We start from the raw sequence: 18,142 nt of genomic DNA on the forward strand, positions 1-18,142 counted from the left end.
CTGCATAGCGTTTGTAACTCTTTATAGCAATTGGATCCTTTCTATGGCTAACCTTACGATCATGGATTATGGAATCACTATCCTGGTGAAAGGTACTCTGTACCTTTGTTAGGGACTCTGTGTCAGAGACAACAGGATCCCTTTCAGCAGGGCCAGTCCGATTATATCCAAGGGCTATCACTTGGATAAAGCACCAGAGTTGGCCTGAAACGCAAGGGAGGGGATTTTTTTGTCCTGTCTGTGTATTTTTGTATCATTTTTAAAATGTAGTCAATAATTTTTTTTTGTTTTCATCACTAGTCAGTTCCGACTTTTCTCATAAGGGCCTGCAGTTCCACCAATCCTAAACATTTTTCTTCCTACTATTTGGATAACCGAACTAGAACATAGATTTATCTGTAGGAGCCTGTAAGCTTCTGTACTGCCATGACTACGGATGCTAACTGGATAGGACTTGTTCCCTAACTACAAACAACAAACAGGGACAGAATGTTACCACTATACATTAACTATAGATGGTAATGTATTGACATTATTAACAGTGAGGCTCCTCCAAGTGTCACTCCCAGGAACCTAAGTTATAGAATCTTCAGTCTCGGTTTACAGCATATACCCTCATGGTGATTTAAATGGTCACATGCTTACAGTGGAAGTGGCTTCTTGCCTGCTAAGTCACACTGTATCATGTGATTGGAGAAGGGCATGTCTCTTCATAACCCACATATAAAACCTCTTAATTACTGGGGGGCTACATAATGTAAATATTGAATGAACATGGCAATATAATATAGGGAATGGAATGTATATACAATAGGGTATAATGTAGGAAATTGAATACACATAAGAATATATACAGTATCATTATATCTTACAGTAAGTTAATTCCATTTTCTGTATTATATCTTACAGTATGTCCATTATATTTTCTACTTTATAGTTGTATATTTACTCTATTTCCTATATTACCGATGTAGCAGACATTGTTGCAGCCACTGGCACACCAGCGAGTACAATATAGTGGTTGCCCCACCCCTGTTTCACACATAGCTAATCTTTTTTAATGGTGTTTGCTTCTGGTGCTGTTTTGTGTGTGTCCTGCAGCAGCACGCCAGTGGGAGCAATAATGCCTGCTATATCTGTATAATTTTATGTTCATTCCATTTTCTATATTATATTTTTGGTTTATTCCCTTGTGAACAATATGAAACATATTCCTCTTGTCCAAGTTATATTTTTATTCCCTTGACCCCATAAATATTTATATTATTTTTTATTCTGCTTATAACACTTATTTAATTTCCTCTATTGCTTGCTTGTTCACTCCATTCATTCAATTTCCTACAGTATGGACAAAATATTTTTGTTAATTATTTCTAGTACATTATATTCCCATCATTTTGGATAATAATTTGAGATAGAATTGCAGATGTGGCCTTTCTTCCGAGCTGATATCATTGTGGTCTTTATGGCTGAAAAACACGTCTGTACATGTTGATTAGCATAATTTACTAAATGAAAAATACTACCAATATCCTACATGGAAGAATTTATGGTGGACAGGAGTTTAAGATACTGTACATAATACCGTATACAATCAAATTGAATACATTAATCTAACAATGATTCTCACAGATTCTAATAGTATAGCTTACTTACATTATGTAATACAAAAACATTATTTCTATAATTTCTATGTTTTTCAAAGGTATTTTTAAAGTTACTAGAAGACGAAGAACATCACTTACCTCATCAAGTGGACTTGGATATGGATTTGCAACCCTCCAGTAATTCAGTCTCTAATGGCATCAACAGTAAGTTCTTTACCAAATCCTCTCCTACAGAAAAAAAGGGGCCATGATACTATATATACAAATCAATTGTACAGGTGGATGTGGATTCTCCTGGTCTGTGTAGCAGAGCCCTGGGGTAAGACTGCACAACATTTCCAGGTACACTCACACATTATACAACAACGGAGGCAGCCTAAAGCAATCAACATCCTCATTCTTTCTACTTGAAGAGAGTTATCGTATATATATAATCTACTGGACATAAGTTATACATTACCCCATTACTATGGAGTTTGCCCATACTGTTTTCCCGATATCATCACAAGGTGTAAATTCAATCACATTGAACAAGCACCTATTCCCCTACAATCAGGGAAGAGGGTATAAACCCTTTCTGAGACACAAAGTGGAGATAAGCATTTTATTTCTCTTTGATCCTTTTTAAATCTGGGCCATGGTGCCTAACATATAAAGGAAAATTAAATTACAGCAAGGACTCTTTTGGGAACAAATTTCCCACATGCCATTACATTGCATCTATTCATTAGTCCGTATTTGATAGATTATTTCCATTGATAAAACATTGATATATATATATACAAATTAATCGTTCCTGGCGCTGTGGATAAAGTCCAAAATACCGTGAACCAACAAGGCAGTCTCTAGTGCAGGCTTCCTTAAGCGGGTTATTGGTCTTGATAGTGGTATTTCAGACAGGGGAGTTGTAGTCCTTGTAAATGATTTTCAGCTGTTTCTGGAATAACAGAAAAGACAACAGGGCACGACAATTGCGTAGTGTGTTTCTTCAATTGTCCCCCTATCTAAAATCCTAGAATCCTACTTACAGGATATGGGCTGGCAACATTCAGTTGAGAGAATCTGTGACATCCGTCCCTTTCCTTCAGATCATCTCACGGATCCCACGTGGTCTGGTATGCTGGAATCTCCCTCACTCAGTGTCGATTTTTCACTCCAACACTCCCACAGGTTCGAGAGTGGTAGGGGGAAGGGGGAGGGGGTGGAAATGAAACAATACTAGTGTGATACCGTACAGGATTTAATAGCTCAAGAAAAACGTTAAAATCACACTTACATACATACAGGGTATCAAATACCGCACAAACTGCCGTCCGCTACCTGCACTGCTCCTATAGACTGTCGAGGAGAGAATCGCCGCACGCTACACTCGATACCGGAACCTCGAGTGACGTCAGCGATGCCGCAAACCGGAAACTGGAAACCGGAACTCTCCTCGTGTCAGGAACTACGGGTGCTCAGACGTTCCAAATCACTAAGCTCCTCCTCACTATGCGTTTCGTGACCCGTTGTCACTTCGTCAGGGGTAATGGAGCTTAGTGGATAGGTTATTTATATACAATCCTAAATGGAAGGACCTTCCCATAAAGGGATGGGCTAGGCATTTAAAGCTGTACACTATATGAATCTACAATTGATTGAAAAGCAAAACGGGATCAAATGATAGTGCCTGCAACTACTATACCTAAACATAATCAATAGTATAAACAAAAGGGAGGAGGGATATTAAGGAGGGACACCCTAAAATACTCCTGTGGTCTTAAAATGAATAAATAATTAAAATGAATGAATAATTAAAAGATTACACTTAATTTGAATAAACATATCAACTAATTTGAAACATTACATATATACATATATATAAAAAATTATTTTAAAATTGAATGCAGATATAAAGAATTGTACATTAATGTCAATAACATTAAAACAAATCAAAAACAGATATATGGAATTGTACACTACTACCAATATGCTAAGACAATTAAAAATAGTTGAAAGACACCAATTAATCGCTAAAACATTATTAATGGCCTGTTTTTAGGAATCTTTTAAAAAGGCCGCTAAATCAAAATCGATATTCAGGCTGTGGGGGGACAGTGTCTTAAGAACATAAATCCAATAACTTTCTTTTTTGGATACCAGATTCAGTCTGTCTCCCCCACGCCAGCTACCTTTAGGATTATCGATTCCTACACAAACCAGACCTTCTGGATTCTGACCATGGTGTATTTTAAAATGATTGGAGACACTGTGGGTCTCGAGGCCCCTCTTGATGTTATAGACGTGTTCTGCGAACTGTCTTTTGAGGGGTCTCCCTGTCCGGCCTACATATTGCAGGCCGCATGGACATTCTAATAAATACACACAAAAATTGGTCCTACAATTAATAAAAGTTCTAATATCAAAACTGGCCCCTGTTACATTAGATTTAATTTTTTTGGGTTTTTTACTATGTTTACATCCAATGCAATTTGTGCACGTGTAATAGCCCTTTAGACCATTCAACCATGTCACATGGCGATCTCTAAGGCCATCAATGGGACAACTAGGAGAAAGGGTGGATTTCAAATTCCTAGCCCTCTTGTAAACAATTTTGGGTTTGCTTGGGAGAATGGTTTTCAAAATTGGATCTCTATGGAGAATACCCCAATGTTTGTTTAACGTTTTTGTTATGACCGGGGCCAGGCCACTATATTGAGTGATAAAAAAAGGGAACTTTTCTTGTATCTGTAATTTAGGAATTTTATTATCTTTTTGGCAAATTAAAGAAGCTCTATCTATGACATTAACCTCTGAAATTGCCCTGTCTAATTCCTGATTTTTATATCCTCTTTCTATAAACTTCGTTTTTAATTCCTTGACCTGCTGCTGATACATGACATCTTCTGAGCAGTTTCTCTTTATTCTCAGTGCCTGGCCTTTAGGAATATTACGCAGCCACTGAGAATGGTGGTGACGAGATGCCAAAAGATATGTGTTGGCGTCCACTTCTTTGTGGAAAGTCTTAGTATGGACCGTATTGTTCACCACATACAGAGATAGGTCAAGGAAATTAATGTTGGTTTTGTTGTGGTTAAACGTGAATTTTAGATTCCTTGTGTTTGTATTCAGATAGATTTTGAATTGTTCTAATTGATCAATAGACCCTCTCCAGACACACAGCACATCATCGATATATCTCTTCCAGAGCACCAGGTTTGCCCCAAATTGGTTGGAGGACGTATATGGTCCTCCTCCCACGCGGACATGAACAAGTTCGCGTAACTAGGGGCAAACCTGGTGCCCATTGCGGTGCCGCATGTCTGGAGAAAAAACTCTTGTTTGTAACTAAAAAAGTTATGGGTCAAAATAAAATTGATTCCATCCAGAATGAAATTCCTCAATCTGTCATCTATCCCAACATCACGTTCTAAAACCCTCCTGATAGCGTCTAAACCCATCTTATGGTCAATTATTGTGTACAGAGACACTACGTCACACGTCATCCACCACATATCTTCTGTCCATACCAAATCTTGTATAAGGGTTAATACCTGAGACGTGTCCCTTAGATAAGATGGGACCTGCACAACATATTTTTGCAGAAGATAATCTAAAAACTGGGACAGGTTGGAAGTGAGGGAACGGATCCCAGATATTATCGGGCAGCCAGGGGGTCTAGTGAGGCTTTTATGTAATTTCGGGATGAAATAAAACATCGGGATTCTGGGCTGTTCAATGGCTATAAATTCCATTTCCCTAGTAGTAATAATCTCATGTAATCTAATGTTTTAGCGATTAATTGGTGTCTTTCAACTATTTTTAATTGTCTTAGCATATTGGTAGTAGTGTACAATTCCATATATCTGTTTTTGAATTGTTTTAATGTTATTGACATTAATGTACAATTCTTTATATCTGCATTCAATTTTAAAATATTTTTTTATATATATGTATATATGTAATGTTTCAAATTAGTTGATATGTTTATTCAAATGAAGTGTAATCTTTTAATTATTCATTCATTTTAATTATTTATTCATTTTAAGACCACAGGAGTAATTTAGGGTATCCCTCCTTAATATCCCTCCTCCCTTTTGTTTATACTATTGATGATGTTTAGGTATAATAGTTGCAGGCTATCATTTGATCCCGTTTTGCTTTTCAATCAATTGTAGATTCATATAGTGTACAGCTTTAAACGCCTAGCCCATCCCTTTATAGGAAGGTCCTTCCATTTAGGATTGTATATAAATAACCTATCCACTAAGCTCCATTACCCCTGACGAAGTGACAACGGGTCACGAAACGCGTAGGGAGGAGGAGCTTAGTGATTTGGAACGTCTGAGCACCCGTAGTTCCTGACGCGAGGAGAGTTCTGGTTTCCAGTTTCCGGTTTGCGGCATCGCTGACGTCACTCGAGGTTCCGGTATCGAGTGTAGCGTGCGGCGATTCTCTCCTCGACAGTCTATAGGAGCAGTGCAGGTTGCGGACGGCAGTTTGTGCGGTATTTAATACCCTGTATGTATGTACAGTACCGACACACTTTATTGCAGTGTGGTCGGTACCGCAAGCCGGGAGATTTCCCGGCTTGCTAGTGGCCGCCCCTCGGCGTGCCGCGCGTCATAGACGCGCGGTCACGCGTCTTCGGGAGCGTGCGCCCCCTGCACGCACGTCCAGGGGCTCCCCGAGGGAGCCCTGGTGTCCCGCGATCGCGGGACAGCGGCAGGGGGTTCCGGGGGACCCGGCGGACCCGGCAGCGGTAGGGAGAGCGCCCCGATCGGAGGGCGCTCTTCCGCTGCTTCGGCGCGCGCCCGTCACACTCGGGCGTGCGCCAGGCTACTGCTGCGGCCAAGAACGGGCAAATGCTCGAATAAACTTGGCCGCAGCAGTAAGTGTGATTTTAACGTTTTTTCTTGAGCTATTAAATCCTGTACGGTACCACACTAGTATTGTTTAATTTCCACCCCCTCCCCCCCCCTCCCACTCTCGAACCTGTGGGAGTGTTGGAGTGAAAAATCGACACTGAGTGAGGGAGATTCCAGCATACCAGACCACGTGGGATCCGTGAGATGATCTGAAGGAAAGGGACGGATGTCACAGATTCTCTCAACTGAATGTTGCCAGCCCATATCCTGTAAGTAGGATTCTAGGATTTTAGATAGGGGGACAATTGAAGAAACACACTAAGCAATTAGCGTGCCCTGTTGTCTTTTCTGTTATTCCAGAAACAGCTGAAAATCATTTACAAGGACTTCATCTCCCCTGTTTGAAATACCATTATCAAGACCAATAACCCGCTTAAGGAAGCCTGCACTAGAGACAGCCTTGTTGGTTCACGGTATTTTGGACTTTATCCACAGCGCCAGGAACGATTAATTTGTATATATATATTGTTTGTACAGATTTGGAATAATCTGCTGTTTTTTTGTTCCTTAGGCTTCTTTATATTTATATCACATTATTGTCAATCACGTATTTTTTGATATAACCACCTTTAATTTCACTTTAATTAGTGTGTAGGTCAGCGCTTTTTAGAGGGCTTATATTGATTTGTTTGTTTACTGATAAAACATTGATGTTTTATCATTTGTTGTTGCTAGTTAAGGTTTAGTGTTTAAGCTTGAACAAAGTTTAGGTATTCTGAACCAAAAGTTTGGTATTTGTCATTACTTTGTATAATTGTTTAATTTTTATGATTTAATCTGCATATTTTATTGTCTTTAGGAATCTCTGTACCATTTGTTTCTGACATACTTAAGATTTCCTTAATTGTTCCCTTTTTATGTGCTTGGGTGCTCCATTCCATAAATAAATATACGTAAACTCAGCCTGGCTAGTTTTAAAAGCCAGTGCACTTCCGCCTTGCTACAGTATATAATAAAATCATGTGTGCAAGGATGACTGTACTGAGTTTAAGGATCTTTGGAATTATTGCTATGCATATTAATGACTTACATGAGTTGTACATGTACTGTAAAATAACCTTTGTGCATACTAAATAATATATATTTTTTTCCACTTAAGTTTTTAATGGTTTGTACGCAGCAAATACAGGGACACGGGGGAGGGGGATTACAGAAAGTAAAATGGAAGGCAAGAGAGGATGAAAAACAGCATCATGGCTGCACAAGTCACATAATTTTACATATTTTTAGAGAGATGTACAGAAAATACAAATGAGTATAAATAAGTTAACCAAGGATCCCATACCTTATAAAATCTTTTGGTTGTATGTTACAAGCATGCTGATAATTTTTCCATATGCATAACTCTGTTTATTTTATTAATTATCATTCTTCTCGATATGGCCCGGTTTTTTTTTCATGCGGCAGCGATTTAGCATGTATGGGCTACAGGGCCGCCAACAGAAATTGTGGGGCCCGGGACAAACTTTTTATTTTAAGCAGCCCCCCCCCCGTGTCGGCAGTATTTCCCACCACCCTCCCCCCCCCATTTCACACCTCATGAGCCCCCTCTATTTCCCCCCCTTCCCATGTATTTCTCTCCCTTCCGTCTCACCCCATCTTACTCTTCTGCCTCGCATGTGTTTCTCTACCCTGCTTCTCACTCTTACTCCCTCTTTTCCTCACTCACCCCTCTTTCCTCTCCCTCCATAAATTACCCCATGCTCACTCATTCTGCCCCCCAACAAGATATACTGTCTACCAAAAAACTTCACACCCCCAAAACTTAAAAAAAATCCCCACCCCCAGATATATACAACCACCCCAAATGCATACAACACCTCCACCTACCCAATACATAAATACATACATATATACACACATATACATATAAACATATACACATACACACATATACACATATACACACATACGTGTGTGTGTTATATATATTACTGTATGTTCATTTGCATGTCTTAGACAAGTCTGCAACCCCGCCTTTCACCATTATCACCCAGCACACAGCACTTCCACTGCAGCAAGGGATTCTGGGAAATGACATGCAAATGAGCACACAGTGCCACCTTTTGCTTCAAAACCATTTAACATGGTTCCCCTATAGGCTTAAGCTTGCTGCATGGTCACAGTTTTGAGCACAACCAGTGTTAAGATGCATAGCCAGCAAACCCACCTACAGACAGACTGTTTCGACCTTAATGGGTCTCTTCAGTGTGGGGTTGGTTACACTGGCTATGCAAAAAAAGAAGCAAGGGATAGGTTTTACCATACTTATTTAAGTTATGGGGGGTAAAAAAAGTGACAAAAACCCTCCACAGGAAAGCAAATATGCAAATGGAAATATTACTGTATGCGCATTTGCATGTCTTAGACAGGTCTGCAACTCCACCTTTCACCATTATCACGCAGCACACAGCCCTTCCACTGCAGCAAGGGATTCTGGGAAATGACATGCAAATGAGCACACAGTGCCACCTTTATTATAATCGGCTTTATACTTAGTCACAATTATTTTCTGTTCGGGGAGAGCTTCCATCTCCAGACCTGTGGTACGGCCATGGGCACCACGTTTGCCCCCAGCTATGCGAACCTCTTTATGGGGTATTGGGAATCCAGATTCATCTGGACCAATGCACTGCTGGGGGCGGGCCTGGTGTTCTATGGCCGGTACATTGATGACATCTTGATCATATGGGATGGGGATGAGGGCGATCTCGAGCAGATATTGACTGACTTCAACTCCAATGACATGGGCCTCAGATTCACCCACCAGGTCAGTTCATCCAATATAGTCTTCTTGGATTTGGAATTGTCGATAGGTTCGGATCTTAACATCAATACACAGGTGCACTTCAAGCACGTGGCGGTTAATAGCTATTTAATGTCGCGGCCCCTTTTATTCTCCAACATCACCGCATTTTTCTGGGATTTTTATTCGAATGCCACGCACTTCACTGCATTCATGCCGCATTCATACCGCATTCATGTTGCATTCACAGCCGCGGTTGATGCTCGGTTGATGCGCGGTTAATGTGTTTATTGAGAATGGTTCGGATTTATTTGGTTGCAATTCTTCACGTGTCCGCCAGATGGCAGATATTCATGAATTGTAATTCACATGTGCTTCAGTAATGTGTCGACTTGCAGGTGTTTCGTTTAAAAAAGATACGACAGTGGTCTATTGTAAATTGGCCTTGGGACTGAAGGAAGAGATTACTATAATGTATCAATTTAGGCTTTTCATATTAAAGAATGACAAGCACCAGTTTCTTATTGTCCAGAGATTCCCGCCATGAGTGCACAAGTGCAGCCCGTGTTCCAAAAACTCGACAGAACGTACGCTTATTTAATATGGGCCGCGATTAATGCAACAGATGATAAGATGGCAACAGTTGTTCAAATTTATCAGTATTTTATCGAAAACTATGAGTTTTATCAACAATTTCAAACAGAAGGGTTACAACACAGCACTAGTGCAGGAGGCATTCAATAAGGTCAGTGTGTTTGAAATGGTGCTCAAAAGTGCTGAGACTGTACACTGGCGACACACTTTATTCGAGCTCGGCTAGTCCCACGAATTCGGGTATACCCGGGTGTATTGAGGTTTGTGACTGTTTTCTGCCCGAGTGCATTGAGTTATTTTCCGGCAGGGATTGAAGCATTTTATTCCCGCTGGCTGCAATACTGCACAGTACATATATATATACTGCATTACAATTCATGAATTTATGCCATCTGGTAGACACGCGAAGCATTGCAGCCTATTAAATCCTAATCATTATCATTTAACAGATCAGCCGCCCGTCAGCCAGGCATGAACCCAGGCTGGGAAGGCAAATGCAACGGGGCTTGTCAGAGGTGAGGAGCGGCGCATTCCAGGTATCTGCCAGGTACATACCGGGTATTTGCTCGAATAAAGTGTGTCGGTGCAGTATGTGAAGGAAGGGAGCATGAACTGGGTAAATGACAAATAAATGATAGTGGTACTGAGCCTTAAGAGGGCATAAGGTACCCTGAAGGTTGGGGTGGGTTGCCCAGGGACACCCCCCCTTCCTCATTGGGTTAGCCCCAGGTATTGTACTCACTATATTTTTCTTCCTTCCCCAGTCTCCCTTCCAAAGCGTGCAGCTGTAATAGGATAAGTTCCAAAAGCCAGGGTGTGCAGCGCACAGCAATGATGAGAAGAGCAGGTCTTGCAAAAATAAGTCCTTTATTGATAAATCATAGGGTTGTGGGACAGCAGCAAACCTTCTACGCGTTTCGTTCAAAAGAACTTTATCAAGAAGTGATTCTTGATAAAGTTCTTTTGAACGAAACGCGTAGAAGGTTTGCTGCTGTCCCACAACCCTATGATTTATCAATAAAGGACTTATTTTTGCAAGACCTGCTCTCCTCATCATTGCTGTGCGCTGCACACCCTGGCTTTTGGAATTCAATAAGTTCAGGGCTGTGGAACGTGTGGATCTGCTAGCTAAGTCCAAACTTAAACAATCTGTTCAACCAATGGCTTTGGAAAGCAAAAATGGAAATACCCATGGTGTGAAATTTATTACTAAATTTAAAGGCTATTCCAACAAAATTACATCGCCATTGGAAGGTTTTGCTTTTAGATCCACACCTTAAGGGTCATCTGTCTTCCACGGCACCATTGGTCTTTCGTAGGGGTTTAAATATTAAAAATCTTTTGGCCCCGAGTAAATTGAGTGATATTACACAAGTTGCTGGTGGGCAAAATATAGTGCCTGGGAACGTTAAGTGTGGCAGATCTAGATGCACTATGTGCAGACATCTTCGGGTCTTGGACACTTTCTCCTCATCCAGCAATCACTCTGTCCATACACTAAAGAGTCCAATCAATTGTCTTTCTACCTACTGTATATAGTTTATTTACTATCTTGTTTGTGCGATCTCCAATATATTGGTCGCACCAAAAGAACACTGTGCGTCAGATTCCTTGAGCATAGACGTGCTATTTTCAAGGGGGTACTGGTGCACAGTGTTCCTCGCTATTTTGCTCAAGTCCACTCCAAAGACCATAGGGGGTTTAAAATCATGGGTATTGAGAGTATCCCTAAGACCAAACTAGGTGGGATAGTTTCAAGTCATTGTGTATGAGAGAATCTTTCTGGATTTATTCTCTCAATACACTCTCACCCAAAAGTCTTAATGAGTGTTTTGATACAGCCACACTAGTCTAGTTCCGTTCTTTCTCTGCTGTTTCTTGTCTCACTGCTCAGGTCACAATATTGATCACTCCGTTTGTCCTAGACTCTCATAGCTACCAACTATTAAGTGCTCTGTTGTCCTTGAAGAGTTTCTTTATTATAGTACAATTATTCTTCTTTCTCTAGTATACAAATAGTTGCCTGGGCTTTAATTTAGAGTTAATACCAGTTCCATTTATATAGATTTTTATTAAAATTTTCTTTTTAAAATATAATTAATTCCCAATATAGGATTGCTTGTGTTTAAATTTTTGTTGTAATGTATTATACAAATATGATTATGTTTATTGTGATTGTTGGTGTGGTATTGTTTCCACTACATACAGGGAGTTGTATTTTGAATTGATGTTATAGTAATCATCATTAGTATTTAGTTATAGTTAAAGGTTCCAATTTATTGATTTAATTTCCATATTTGATGAATGTAGGATTGGTTTTAGTAAGATGTTTTTTTTAGATATATTAAGTAAATTAGGATTAATTTAAAATTTAAAATATTAGTTGGGATATTCTCAGTGTTTGGTGTGAACAATCCAATTGAATATTATGGTTTAGTGTGAAAAAATCATGACATTAATGTGTATGTAATATGCAAATCATTGAATATTGTTGAATCAGTAACCACTTAGTGAGAATAGCTCTATTCAGCCTATTTAATTGGCTGTTACTGACCAATCAGAAAACCCCTGACGAAGTATATGTATATGTGTATATATATATATATATATATATCCAATAAATATAAAAAATACCCCAACATCCCAATACATGTAAAGAATACCCCAACACCCCCAATACATATATATATATATATAAAAATCAGACTTACCTTGCGGGGGTGGGGGCGATGCTGTGCGGGGGGGGCAATGCTGCGCGGGGGGGGGGAAATGTTGCCCGGGGAGAGTGATGTTGTGGGGGTGTTCCGCGTGCCGCGTGCCACGGGGGTGGCATGACGGCAGTGCTGCGAGGGGCCCGGCGGCTGGTCACAGCAGTTGCCGCCGGCCCCACTGCAGGCACGCAACGTTGCTGCTCCCGTGCGCGCGCCGGTGTGCTTCTGGGATGGGGCCGATGCTGGCCCAATGCTGCGGGGCGGGGGGGTGACGGGATGGCCCGATTGCAGTGGGGAGGGGGTGGCGGTGCCCTGATGCTGCGGGGGTTGGGGGGGTGGCGGTTTTGGCCCAATGCTGAGGGGAGGAGGTGAGGGTACTGCGGGGGCCCCGGCGTCTGGTTACAGCAGTTGCCACCGGCCCCGCTGCAGACAACTGTCTCCTGATGCTGCTCCCGCACGTGCCCCGGGCCTCCCTCTCATGCCGGCGTGCCGGAAGCTTAACCCAACCTACTTCCTGGGCTGCCAACTGGGATACCCGCAGCGGTGCAGCGTTTTTTGTTTTTTTAAATTAACTGGCGCCTGGCCGCGCAGGGGGCCCGGCGTGCGGGCCCCCCTGACCCATGGGGCCCAAGATGCCAGTACCCTGTGTCCTCCCCTGTTCATCTTTAGCGAAGCCATGCGTCCCAACTGGGATATCTTGGTAACTATTCCATGACATTAAGGGCCTCATGCAGTAAGCGACGATTATGTGAAATCGGCAAGCTTATCGATTAGTCATGTTATTGGCGTTTTTCCCTCTCCGTATGCAGTAAGTGCCGAATACATGCAAAATCAACCAGAAAACAAATCCGCCCACTCTCACGATGATGAGCCGATCACACACAGGTGTATCGGCGTGCGTGGCGGGGTGCTGTTAGGTTGCACAATCACAAATCTTGCTGAATCAGGCGAAACAAGCATGTTTTTGATTGCGCGCCATATTTAAAGGCAACGTGTACTGCTAATCATTCTCTGTGTTGTTGGGAGTGAGAGAGAGAGAGAGACGCACAGAGCTGGACGATTGAAGATTTGCATATTGACTGAGAGACTTGTTGTGTATTGGGTGAGCTTTGTCCTTTGTTGTTTTGTTTACATCTTTGTCTTGTTTTATATGTGGAAGTGGGTCGTGTGATTGCCTGTACATTTCTTGTCTGTTTTTTGTGAGTGCTGGAAGTATGCCCGCAAAGCGTGGGAAGAGTGATGCTGGTGGGAGTGGGAGTGCTACTCGTGGGAGTACGCGTCGGAGTGAACGTACTGTTCAGGGGAGTGATGTTGCTGGTGCACCGAGTGGTGTTGCTGGGAGTGGGAGTGCTGTTGCTGGGAGTGTGAGTGCTGTTGCTGGGAGTGGGAGTGCTGTTGCTGGGAGTGGGAGTGCTGTTGCTGGGAGTGGGAGTGCTGTTGCTGGGAGTGGGAGTGCTGTTGCTGGGAGTGGGAGTGCTGTTGCTGGGAGTGGGAGTGCTGTTGCTGGGAGTGGGAGTGCTGGTGCTAGGAGTGTGAGTGCTGGTGCTAGGAGTGTGAGTGCTGGTGCTAGGAGTGGGAGTGCTGGTGCTAGGAGTGGGAGTGCTGGTGCTAGGAGTGGGAGTGCTGGTGCTGGGAGTGCTGCTGGTGGCGCAGTTGCTGATGGGGTGTCTGGTGGTGGCGTGCTTGCTGGTGGCCAGCTTTTGGAGGCTCTTCCATTGGAAGAAGGAGAGTCCAGTCAGCACCAGCCAAGCTCTGACCCTAAACCTGCTCGGAAGAAACGTGTGGAGAAGCCACGTAATCCTCGCTTCAATGACCAGGAAAATAGGGCTCTTGTCACTGGCATTCTGGAGCACTATGACAGTCTCTATGGACATTTAGTAGGTAAGTGTACCTTTACATTTATTATTCAAATACATGTGATCCTAGGTCATCTGAGTTTTGTTCATATGCAAATATGGGTACACAATATCTTTCTATGTTCATTAGTGTGGAAACACAGCTTTTTATCATGCCTTACAAGGACAAATAAACACAGGCGGTCAATTTGCCAGAACTGCATACAATATGAATGCAACCTTGCTTACATGTATAGGTTTAGTAGTGAATGCTCATGTGCTGCACATATTACACATAAAACAGCATGTTTGCTATCTCTTGGAACAGCTAGCAGTGTAGGAAACTGGTGCTTATATTATTATTAATTTACCTCATATCTTTTATATGTTTTTCAAGGGCGGACAAGTGCAGCAAGCAAAAAAGAAATGTGGGACACAATAGTCATTGGTGTCAATGCCTGTGGGAATAGTGTCAGGGACAAGTATCATTGTCGGAAAAGATTTGATGATATTAGGTCCAAATTGAAAAAGAAAATACAAGACCAACGCGTGCATGCTACTGGCACTGGAGGTGGGCCCACACCACAACGTCTCATATTGACTCCATTGGAGGAGCTGCTTCGGCCAAAATTACTTACCGTCGTCGTGGAAGGCTTGGCTGGTGACCGTGACATTGGAATTTATCCGTCACAATTTCCAGCAGGTGATAAATATTACTGTACTAGGCGTGTCGTTGCTTACAGTTATTTTGCATAGTTACACTGCTTTTTATACTGTCTTCACAATATAAGCATACCTGCATCTATATATGTATATGTCTGATTCTGTATATATATATCTCAAAATAGACATATATGTAGTAGTCCTACTAAAAGCAGTAACTAATATAGCACGTGCCATTGCGTGCTCATTTACATGTGAATTCCCAAAATGCATAGCTGCAGTGGAAGCAATTGATGGTGGGCGAAGATGGGGAACAACAGGGTAGTACACATGTGTAACACATGTTCATGAGAAATTATTAGTAGCTACAGGTACAGAACAGAAATATGTATCATATTATTGTGTATTTTATTGATTTTACTCCGACAAACATGACATTACTGCCTATTTTAAGCATGCATCAAAGAAATTGCATGTAACGGCCTACAAACATCACTGGCACTAACACATCTATAGTTGCTTATGAAAAGGTCCATTTTTGCTTTATGTCATATACAGACAGCATAATGAGGCACACGTATCATATGTTATGTCATTGTTTTCATAACTTAAACACTGCAGATGACTACTTAGCTCATCTACCATTGTGTTAAAGCAGCTGCAATTAATATCTCATCACAGCATACACTTCAACAGAGGGGGTGGGGTTCAGCACACACACTAATTACAGCCTCATTTCACGGTCAACTTAGTTCACACCATTTGCACCTGTTTCAAGTCATTGAAAGGTGTGTCTGATTAGGCTTTTTGGGGAAGGGAATACCTTTCTTACAACCTGAATAGCACAACTGAAGTTAATCACACTCATTTGAAAGCTTAACTCTAGCTACTAAATGCCCCAACAACTCATTACTTATCAAAGCGTACGTCACACATTAGTTCACTCATATCTATAGTTGAACTACTATGAAAGACACATTATCACACACTGCATGTGTTGTCTTGTTGAGTCACAGCCACATTCAGGTGTGCCACATCTTCGATTAATGTACCACACATATCCTCTACCAAAAACAACACTTTTTGCAATATGACCACCTTCATGATAACCATTGTGAATGGTCATCTCATGATAGTTATGTACATTATGATACTGATATCACTACACAACATATGATTTTTAGGTACAAATTTAATGTATTTTTCCTCACGCATTACTGCAGAACCATAGTATGTTGTATGTTAGGGAACTCAAAAGTTCTAAGTACACAGGCATGTACATTGTTATTACAACTATTTATGTTCACTTTCACACACACATTTTGGGTTAAGGAAATGATGCTGTTAGATACTCATAAATACAGAACATACAATAACTGTTTGTTCAATATTTACACATGTAAATGTAAAACTAATGTTATTGTTATATATAGTTGCCCCTGGAGGACATGTGTCACCTGAGATGGAACAAGTGTCTTCACCTGGGTCAGCCAGCTCAACACTACTAGAAGGTGAGTGTATCATTTGCTGGCCATATAATATGTGCTCTTCTATATGTTATGTTGTCATGTGCATTATTTGTTTTGCACATCTTCTTTAAATAGGATTACTTAGTGTCAGTGAAAATTAAGTGTAAGGCAACATGTATTGTGTTAGTGATGTTAATTATCATGAAGGACTTCTGAGTTTAGAGCAACTTTTCATTCATTCATATTTCATACTGAGTCCAAACATTATTCGTAAGTCAAGGTAGTTTTTAATGAGGTTATAAAACGTATGCTAACATGTTAGGTGTTACTTAGGACACAGTACAATTACATAGTAACACAGCATACATTAACATGCCATTTAATAATGTGTACATTTCTTTTTAGAACATCATGGTGATGAGGATGATGAGTATGATGAGGATGACGCCACAGAAGAGACTGAAATACAATCATGTGACCATGAAGAGGTGCCAATAGAAACTGTTGTACCGCCAAATCGTCCATCAACTTCCACATACGATGCAATTGTAGCTTCAGAGGGAAAAATAGTGGACGCAGAAAATCGTCGCCATTCAGACATGATGACAGTGCTGGAAAGGATGATTGGACTGCAGGAAGAAACAGTATCACAATTGGCACATCTCCACAGAGTCTTCATTGAAGTGCCTAAACAGTTGCAAAAAATCAACACCTCATTCGAGGCATTAGTTGTTCAGCAAACACAAGCTAATTACTGGAGAATGACTAATGTACCACAATTCAACACCTCCCAGCCAGGATCTGTTCATGCAGGTCAGTTTTCACCACATTCATCTGATATTCATTCACCAGGCCCAAATGTTACCGGTCAAGTAGCAGACATTGCTGTGCAGGTTCCTGATGACATCCTACCGCTGCCATCTGTACAAATTCAGCAGCAGACACCTACAAAGGAGGCGACAAAAACAAAACAAGACACACATGAAACAGACCAACCATCACTTGTGCAGTGTCTACCAACTTGCTCACATGTGTCACTGGGCACAAGCCCTGTCCGTGAACAGTCACTACCCAAAAGCCCTGTAGGTGAATCGCTGCCCAAAAGCCCTGTAGGTGAATCGCTGCCCAAAAGCCCTGTAGGTGAATCACTGCCCAAAAGCCCTGTAGGTGAGTCACTGGCCACAAGCCCTGTAGGTGAGTCACTGGCCACAAGCCCCGTAGGTGAACAGTCACTGGCCACAAGCCCTGCCCGTGAAGTGCCAGAGGCCACTCAAAGTGGCTCTGTTGTGCCTAAAGTTGGTGGCAAAAGAAAAAGGAAAATTCAAGAGACAACAAGCAGGCCTGTTACTCGCTCGCAAAAGGAACAAAAAAAATAAATGTTATAATTCAGAAAATATGTCTTTGGCCTTGTTTTGTTGACTTCAGATTATCTAATTACTATTGTATGTATGCTGAAGACTGTGTTGTTTCCAAACTTTCAACTATGTTCTTGTACACGTGAAGTTTTGGAAATGTTAACACTCATAATTAATTGTGTTATAAATATTTATGTTGTAATCGTCTGTTCAGTAATGGTCCACCAGGAGCCAGTTGCTAAGTTTAGAGAAGCT

The 18,142-nt window shown here is 41.4% G+C and overlaps 1 protein-coding gene across 1 annotated transcript; it reads left to right on the forward strand.

Annotated features, from left to right (window-relative positions):
- The first annotated feature begins 15,893 nt into the window (after positions 1 to 15,893).
- On the forward strand, positions 15,894 to 17,908 carry LOC142488231 (uncharacterized). The gene is made up of 2 exons (XM_075588604.1): positions 15,894 to 16,574; positions 16,938 to 17,908. The coding sequence occupies exons 1-2, from the start codon at positions 16,478 to 16,480 to the stop codon at positions 17,906 to 17,908; spliced, it is 1,068 nt and encodes a 355-aa protein (XP_075444719.1). The 5' UTR covers positions 15,894 to 16,477.
- The last annotated feature ends 234 nt before the right edge of the window (positions 17,909 to 18,142 follow it).

This window comes from Ascaphus truei, chromosome 2 (genome assembly GCF_040206685.1).
Source record: "Ascaphus truei isolate aAscTru1 chromosome 2, aAscTru1.hap1, whole genome shotgun sequence".
Taxonomy (NCBI): Eukaryota; Metazoa; Chordata; class Amphibia; order Anura; family Ascaphidae; genus Ascaphus; species Ascaphus truei.